The sequence below is a fragment of the Spinacia oleracea genome, chromosome 2 (assembly GCF_020520425.1).
Source record: "Spinacia oleracea cultivar Varoflay chromosome 2, BTI_SOV_V1, whole genome shotgun sequence".
Classification (NCBI taxonomy): Eukaryota; Viridiplantae; Streptophyta; class Magnoliopsida; order Caryophyllales; family Amaranthaceae; genus Spinacia; species Spinacia oleracea.
This window is the reverse complement of record NC_079488.1, coordinates 100,717,083-100,726,442: the sequence shown is the minus strand read 5'-3', so window position 1 is coordinate 100,726,442 and position 9,360 is coordinate 100,717,083. Positions and strand designations below refer to the sequence as shown.

At 41.9% G+C, this 9,360-nt stretch overlaps 1 protein-coding gene across 1 annotated transcript; it reads right to left on the bottom strand.

Annotated features, from left to right (window-relative positions):
* Positions 1-1,893: 1,893 nt before the first annotated feature.
* LOC130467673 (uncharacterized) lies at positions 1,894-8,674 on the bottom strand. The gene has a single exon (XM_056836258.1). The coding sequence runs from the start codon at positions 8,608-8,610 to the stop codon at positions 1,894-1,896; it is 6,717 nt and encodes a 2,238-aa protein (XP_056692236.1). The 5' UTR covers positions 8,611-8,674.
* Between the last annotated feature and the right edge of the window lie 686 nt (positions 8,675-9,360).

Genomic DNA, 9,360 nt, shown 5'->3' with positions numbered 1-9,360 from the left:
GTGTAAGCGAAATTTCATCTTAAAACCATATATATACAAGAGAATCAACAAACTCCTAGCTTTAAAACGTTGTTTAATCATCTCTCCTTCTCCCAATATGTAGCGACATAACAGTTCCACTCACATATAGCCATATAGGTTAAGTTCATGAGATCTCAACAATAACCTTATATTGATCGATATTTTGATCGATATTTTGATCGAACGATGTTGCGTTGCCATTGTACAGTCAACAACGTAATACTATACGAAGTATATACTTCGTACTACGTAAAGACTAAAACTACTGAACTTGTAGCGGGAGACAATAAAAATAGAAGTTGTAATTGGAATCAACCGCTTTCTTCTTTCTCGTTGGCTAACACATATAGAAGAGGACAATTAAACACATATATTTAAACTTACCAATTGGATTTCATGAATCATGTATTATTATGCTTTTGATCCCCAAAAGATATAAAGTTTCTTGAAGAAAAGAGATACCAATTGCCTTATATATATATATATATAACTCGTCCCTTTTTTAAAAAAAGGATGTGGAGAGGCAAATCATCCATTCAAATTAAAGTCATTGATCAAGTTCTAAGTATTAATTAGATCAATTTCGATACATACATATTGCAAATTAAAACAGTTTAGGCAATGTAAAAGATAAATTGACAAACGTTTTATTACAGGGTCTACAAACTTTGTAAAAGTATTATTTTAAGTAACAAATAGTTTTTTTCTATACAAATTGAGGTTGTCATGAATGGTTAAGGGTCGGTCTCTTGCTCTTTAACTAAGGTCTCGGGTTCGAGACTTGGATATGGAAAAAATCTAAACTGAAAGGGATGCTTCCAATCGAAGTTACCCATGCAAATTCTTGTTAGAGATTAATCTCCTCATAGTAAAACCAAAAAAAAGAAAAAAAAAAAAAAAGGGTTATTTCTATTACGGAGTACTTACTACTGCAACCGCCACAATCAATGTAGACATAATGTGATTTGGTGGTAAAAAAGTTGATACTTGGTGTTTACACAAATTTTCTAGTCTAGGAAAATAAGATAGAAAATAATGTAACAAAATATTTTTATTGATATTTGAATGTTTGGGTACAATCTCTGTAATTGACAGTTTACAAGAAAATAAACTAAGTCCTCTGATTCTGTTCCGCAGCTGATGGTGACACGTGTATGACACCTGAATTTGGTTTTAGGGTGACAGTCGTCTGATGACGTCAACCTGAGTTTGAGTTTAGGGTGACAGTCGTCTGATGACGTCAACCTGAGTTTGAGTTTAGGGTGACAGTCGTCTGATGACGTCAACCTGAGTTTGAGTTTAGGGTGACAGTCGTCTGATGACGTCAACCTGAGTTTGAGTTTAGGGTGACAATCGTCTGATGATGTCAACCTGAGTTTGAGTTTGGTTAAGCAGTCGACACAAATTTGATGTGTTTATTGACTACTTTCAGAGAGAATTCCCAGAGAATTTATGGACTCTTGAGAATAATGAATTTCCGATCCCCCGCCACTGAAGTAGACGAGTAGTATTTATAGGAGATGAAAACTCCTTTACTGGACTTGATAGGTTTAGGCTCGGGCCCATTTTGTGACTTAAGAGTCTTTAACCTGGTCCACTTGATTTGTTTATTTTGGGCTAACAGTACGACTTAGCCCAATACACTTTTGACCCAAATTGTATTTGAGTAATTCGGATATCTAATTTGGGTGGGCTAAATTAATAAAAATGGATTAATATTATGATATCGGTCCAAGTTAATTAATTAATTTAAATTGTAATACATTATAAATTTTTAGTGCCTACAAATTGCCCCCTCGAGACTATGTCACATATACAACTTGAAGCGTTTGAGCGTGACGTGGTCTCGAACCATCATAACTTGACAGTCTCTCAACTTAAAATTGACTTAACAATCTCCTGTTTACGTCTCACTTGGTTTCTACCCGGCAGTATATAAGAGCCTTCACATCCAAGAATCCTAATTGTACTAGGTTTTGCCAAGATATAACACCGCCAACAAAATCCTTGTATACATAATTCAAAAGGCCAAGATGAGACCGTAGGGTGCAATGGTTCTGGAGGCTGGTGGATGAAATTAGCATGAAACTGACAAGCTTCACATTTCTTCGCGTAGTCCATGCTATCTTGCACCATTGTTGGCCAATAATAGCCCATTGTTTTAAGGCAATCATACAATTTAGGACCTGATTGATGTGCACCACAAATTCCAGCGTGAGCCTCTTCCATGGCTTTCATTGTTTCCTCGTCTCCGATGCATCTCGACCATGAGTGGTTGAAAGATCGTCGAAACAAAGTTCCATTAAAAAGTATAAATCGAGGGGCTCGACGACGAATCTCCATTCTATGCCTTGGGTCACTAGGCAATTTTTGATGACTTAGATAGTCAACAATTGGTTGACGCCAATCTTCTTGGTCAATTTGATGAACAGTGATCATGTCGACTTCCTCATATTCCTCATCTTCAATTTCGTCTATGTCTGACGCAACGACCCAACGGTTACAAACCGGTACTGACATGGTTTCTTCTGCCCCCAGTGCCAAAGTGGCTGCAAGCCCTGCAAGTGCGTCAGCCATTTTGTTGGCACTCCTTGGGAGATGATTTAACTTAACAGTGTCAAGCTTCTCAAGCAATTTTGTTGCATGTCTGTGATGAGGAATTAAATCCTCTTTCTTGACTTCATATTCTCCTAAGAGTTGGCTAATCACTAGCTGTGAGTCTCCGTAAATATCCAAGTCCTTTAATCCTAGTCCCACAGCCATTTGGAGGCCTAGAATGAGGGCTTGGTATTCGGCCATATTATTTGAGCATAACTGAGTTAACACAAACGAGTAAGTCAGAACATGCTTTTCTGGAGACAAAAAGACAACCCCAGCTCCAGCGCCATCTTGACGAGCAGCCCCGTCAAAATACATTTCCCAAGGTGGGAGTACGTCAATATAGAACACATCCTCCCCAGGCAAATCAACAGAAAGCTCCCATTCAGGTGGCACTGGATGATCTGCAAAGAAATCTGCTATTGCTTGACCTTTGACCGATTTTTGCGGCACGTACACAATGTCATATTGTTTTATGAGTACAACCCATTTAGCAAGTCGTCCTGAGAGAACTGGTCTTGAAAGGATATACTTGATTGGGTCAGCTTTTGAGATGACATGGACTGTATGAGCCTGCATGTAATGCTTTAACTTTTGGATGGCAAAAACCAAAGCAAGACAAATTTTTTCAATGGGTGAGTAGTTCAATTCAGCACCCACCAAAGTCCGACTCAGGTAGTAAAGAGCCGTCTCTTTGCGATCCTCTATTTCTTGAGCGCACATTGCCCCCAACGACCGCTCTTGTGCAGCAATGTAAAGGATAAGAGGTTTTCCTTTGACTGGTGCCCCCAACACTGGTGGAGAAGACAAATACTTTTTTATGCTTTCGAATGCCTTTCGACACGAGTCATCCCAGTCAAACGAAGTATCTTTTTTCATGAGATGGTTGAATGGGTGACATCTCCCAGCAAGGTTGGAGATGAACCTTCGAATGTATGCCAAACGCCCCTGAAGGCCACGAAGTTCTTTAAGGTTTCGAGGTTCGGGCATCTCTTGTATTGCCTTAATCTTTGTCTGATCAATTTCGATACCCCTATGCCTGACAATGAAACCTAGAAATTTTCCAGATGTGACACCGAATGCGCATTTAAGGGGATTCATTTTTAGTTGACATATTCGTAATCTTTCAAAGACTTTGCGGAGATCAGACAAATGACTCTCCCTCTTTTTGGACTTGACTACTAAGTCATCAACGTAGCATTCCACTATCTTGTGCATCATGTCTTCAAAAATTTTCTGCATCGCACGTTGATACGTGGCTCCTGCGTTCTTCAATCCAAAGGGCATGACTTTATAGCAAAATATCCCTTTCGGTGTGCGGAACGCTGTCGCTTCTTGATCTTCGGGAGCCATGCGGATTTGATTGTATCCGGCTGTACAGTCCATGAAAGACAATGCTTCATGACCAGTCGTAGCATCTATCATTATTTCCGTGACTGGTAGCGGGAAATCGTCTTTCGGGCATGCTTCGTTCAAGTCACGAAAATCCACACAAACCCGTAATTGTCCATTTTTCTTTCTCACGGGGACTACATTTGCTATCCATGTGGGGTATTTGACTTCACGAATAAAGTCTGCACCTATAAGTTTGTTTACCTCAGATTCAATTTCAGGGATCAACTCCGGTCTAAAACGTCTTTGAGATTGTTTCTTTGGACTAACACCCTTTTTTATCGCCAAGCGATGGACAGCAATTCTCGGGTCGAGACCAGGCATTTCTTTATAGCTCCAAGCAAAGACGTCTTTAAACTCTGAGAGTAATTCAGCATACTCATGTTCTTCCTCTTGAGTGAGAAGAGAGCTAACATACACAGGACGTGGTTCTTCAAGAGTTCCAAGGTTTAACTCTTTTAGTTCGTCCACAGTCGTCTGCCCCCCATCTTCAAGTATTTTGGGAGCCACCTCGGTCTCTATTTCTTCATCAGAATTTGAGACTTCTTGCGCTGTCACATGATTAGAGGAAACAAACTCTCGGTCGTCCTCCGCAAAATTATCAGATGACTTCTCCTGATTGGTAAATACCACAGTACGAACCCTTGCTTTAAGAGGTTGTTGTTCGGTGATGTCTATGTCTTGAGTACGTTTCATGCGGGAGGGAACCACACTTCTTGCGTCATCACTTTCCTTTGCGTCGTCATTTTTTCTTGCATCATCATTTCTCTTCCTTATGCGACTAAGTGCCGAACGTCTTGGTTGGTCGTCAGGCATGGATGACACGCCGACACGACTAAAGACGGATCCTTTCCTCTTTGTCTGAGGACTTGATGATATCTTCCTCATACTATCATGTTCACCAAGCCTGTCAAACACAGATGCCTGGTTCTTAGTTGCAGGTGGACACAGTCGATAAAAAACAGAAGTCTTTTCTGGCCGACCATCACTTTCAACTTTACTTTCTTCAACCTCTTCTGCAGTTATATACTGTGAAGATGAGGTATTCACTTTTCGCCATATCGAGATTTTGACTGGTGTAGGGCGTTTAAATCCTACCCCCGTCTTGGATTCTTGAAACCTGTCACCGTACTCCAGAAGTTTCTTTTGTGTGTCATTGAGACCATGAGGTTTAGCATCAATGACTTTACCCATAGGTGTTGGGTTTTCAAAATCATATCCCGACTTCGCCAGGAGCTTATATGCATTCGGGTCAAACTTTTCTTTGTTTAGCTCCTTGACTCCTGAAGGTTCTTCAACTGTAGGCGACTTGATGATTCGATTCTTTTTACCCTTAGCTAGGGGAAAGATTGTTTTACTCTTCAAGTCTTGGAGAGCGACTTCATCAACTTTCTTCTCCACCTTTCCCTCAATTTTAGGGTCCTGGCATTCCTCAAATGGTGATTCTCCTTCTTTGCGTTGCGACTTTGGGATGTACCGCAGGATAGGGGCGGTCGACGACGCTTTTGCCTTTTGGGTGGGTTGAGTGACAACCTCTTTAGTCACCTTTTCCTTCTGAATTTCTTTCCTCTGAATCGGCGGCTCCTTAGGGATTAAGGATGAATCAACTTTCTTCTTATCATCCTTCTTGCCTGTAGAGAGGATTTGAGATGGCAGTATCTCACTTGACGCCCCTTCATCTTCAAAAAATTTTGCGTCAGCGAAGTAGGAATCGGCCTTGGCGAAAGGTTTGACATCCCCATTGATTTTCTTTTCACCTCCACGATAGTATTTGAGACATTGGTGGAGGGTCGAAGCGACGACACCATTTTCATGAAGCCAAGGGCGTCCAAGTAACATCTTGTAAGACGTTTTTGTGTCAATCACGTGGAAAAGGGTAGATGATGTCAACTCCCCCATGGTGAGTTCGAGGCGTATTATGCCTATTGCCCTCTGGCTGTCAAGGTTAAATCCTTGAATGACGATCCGACTGGTTGACAATTCATTTGTTTTTATCCCCAAATCAATCATTGTGGATTTTGGCATGATGTTGACAGCGGATCCACCGTCGACCAAGATACGACCAACTTTTTGTTCACGAATATAGCCAGACACAAACAAAGGTCGATTGTGGGGCTTTGACCCCATGAGCAAATCATCATCTGTAAAGGCTAAAGCTGTATTACAGGACAAACATTTGGCCGAATTTTCCGCAGGATCCCCAGCATCCTTTACCTTGTCAACATATAATTCCGGGTGTTGGAGGGCAAGGGCCACCTGTTGACACATTTCCTTAGGCAAATGGAAAATTTGCTTCCAGCCCATACGTGATGGCAACGCTTCTAAGATAGCGGCAACTTTTGAATCTACCACTGGTTCAGAATGTGGTGAGGTCAATTTTATGGACGTCGCTTCTTCACCGACTAGTTCCTCCTCACCCTCAATGAATGAGACTGTATTGACAGTCACTGCAGTAAAGTAATCTTCTGGAAAAAATTCTTCCAAAGTTACAGGATCCAAAGGCTCCTGTTCAAGAATATCGATAGGGAGCACAGTCTGTTTGTTAGCACCCCTAAACTTCTTTTTTCCTTTCGAGCGCTTGTCGCTCTTTTTCTTTTGTGGTTTCTTCTTGTGACGAGGGGGTTGCGGTTGTGGCCTGTGTACTTGTTTTCTCGGCCTTTTACTTGTGACAACCGTCCACCCTCCGTCATCCTCCTCGTGTTCAACTGGCAACACATCATCATGTTGAACTGCTGGTCTGATCACGTAGACAATTACTGGCTCTAAACTTCCAAATTGTAGGGTTTGAGCCTGCAGAAGTGATTCACAAACTACTGAAGCGTGATTAGTTGTAACCGCCTCATCAAGATCAAGTACAATCTTCCCATCTTTAGCAAGTTGCATAATCTTCTCCTTAAGAGTTATGCATTTTTCGATAGGATGACTCACCAGCCTATGATATGGGCAGTATTTAGGATCGGAAGTTCTTCCCATTTGTTCAGGTCGCTTGGACTCGGGAAGTTCTATGACTTTATTTTTAAGCAAGTCATCCAACATGCCAGGCAAGTCGGAGTCTGGGAAGGGGTACTTCTTAGCCTGCAACTCTTTCAAGGTAGGCTTGTCACTCTTGACAAATCTGGAAGATGAGGCTTTGTATTCCTCCTTTGCCTTTCCTGAAATCTTGATAGGCGCTGAACTAGTAGTTACTGACATGGTCTCCTTAGTCAGACTCTTGAAAGGTTTCTCAACCTTAGTGTATTCCTTCTTCTCTTTCTTTGCTTCCGAAGAAGTCCCCTTTTTCTTGTTTTTCAGGGAGATCTCCATATCATGAGCCCTCGTTGCCAGCTCTTGAAATGATCTCGGCCTTATACCCTGTAAGATATAAAGAAGATCCCAGTCCATTCCATTGATGCACATTTCTACAGCAGAAGTTTCAGTCAGACGATCTTTGCATTCCAGACTCAACGCGCGCCAACGGTTGATGTACTCAAGGACCGGCTCATCCTTCCATTGTTCAGTTTGCGTTAGCTCTGTCATGCTAACTACGCGTTGAGTGCTAAAGAACCTTTTGTAAAACTCCGTCTCCATTTGATCCCAACTATCAATGGATTGCGCGGGCAGACCAGTGTACCAATCAAAGGCAGTCCCTTTGAGAGAACAGACAAATTGCTTAATGAGCAAATCGTCTGTTGTACCGCCATTGTTACATGTCTCTATGAAGTGTGCGACATGCTGCTTGGGATTACCCTTCCCATCAAATTGGTTGAATTTTGGTGGATGGTAACCTGTTGGCATCCGCAGCTTGTCAATTCTCTTCGTATAAGGTTTGACGTAACGCTGATTGCCGTGAGAGCCTCCTCCCAGTTCACTTTTGATAGCTTTGGCTACCATGTCTTGTATTTTTTTGGCATTGACTTTGACAGAGCCACCTGAATGACTACTAGAGTCAGAGCTATCACCATCACTCTCAGAACTCCCGTGACTTGAAGGGGTGTTTGTAGGACGTTTGTTAAGCTTCTTAGTTAGATGCTTGATTTTAGCATCTTTTTCTTCTCCATCCGCCTTTAGCCGTTCGAGAAGAACCCTCATCTCAGCAAGTTGCTCCTCCACAGTTTTCGCATTAATCACCATTACAGACGCAGTATCTGCATGTGAGAACTCAAAGGGGTCTTCGGAACCAGGTACCTCTTCGAATGTCGCAGTTGGAGAAACACTACCAGTTTCAGAGTTGTTCTCTCCGTCATAAAATTCGAAGAGTGGGCTATTGTGGATGACCATCTTGTCATAAGCTCCAAGAAAGTTTTGCTTCAGTTTAAGAGAAGCAACAGGATGTTGTTCCAGTTCAGCTGGAAATGAACCGAATACACGGACTTCATGTGAACTTTGAGAGGAAGGTGTGACAAACACCTTAGGAACTGAGGGAAAAGCATGGTGTTTGCGCGCCTTGGTAGGAACGCATGCAGTTTGCAGATCTGCTACAGCAGAGGCAGTATTCTTCTTCCGCATTCCTCTCGTAATGATACCAGTGTTCTGGAACATTGCAGCCAATGCTGCAGCTCGCTCCTGAACCGTGACAGATGTCGCGCCAGCGGGTTGAGAGCCAATTTTCTTTGGATCCATGGAAACAGAGATGAGAGGCAGAGAATGTCCCACCGAGCGTGCCAAAATTTGTTTACACAAATTTTCTGGTCTAGGAAAATAAGATAGAAAATAATGTAACAAAATATTTTTATTGATATTTGAATGTTTGGGTACAATCTCTGTAATTGACAGTTTACAAGAAAATAAACTAAGTCCTCTGATTCTGTTCCGCAGCTGATGGTGACACGTGTATGACACCTGAATTTGGTTTTAGGGTGACAGTCGTCTGATGACGTCAACCTGAGTTTGAGTTTAGGGTGACAGTCGTCTGATGACGTCAACCTGAGTTTGAGTTTAGGGTGACAGTCGTCTGATGACGTCAACCTGAGTTTGAGTTTAGGGTGACAGTCGTCTGATGACGTCAACCTGAGTTTGAGTTTAGGGTGACAATCGTCTGATGATGTCAACCTGAGTTTGAGTTTGGTTAAGCAGTCGACACAAATTTGATGTGTTTATTGACTACTTTCAGAGAGAATTCCCAGAGAATTTATGGACTCTTGAGAATAATGAATTTCCGATCCCCCGCCACTGAAGTAGACGAGTAGTATTTATAGGAGATGAAAACTCCTTTACTGGACTTGATAGGTTTAGGCTCGGGCCCATTTTGTGACTTAAGAGTCTTTAACCTGGTCCACTTGATTTGTTTATTTTGGGCTAACAGTACGACTTAGCCCAATACACTTTTGACCCAAATTGTATTTGAGTAATTCGGATATCTAATTTGGGTGG

Bases quoted from the DNA above. Each gene is read 5' to 3' on its own strand.
- LOC130467673 (XM_056836258.1), bottom strand. From the start codon at position 8,610: ATGGATCCAAAGAAAATTGGCTCTCAACCCGCTGGCGCGACATCTGTC.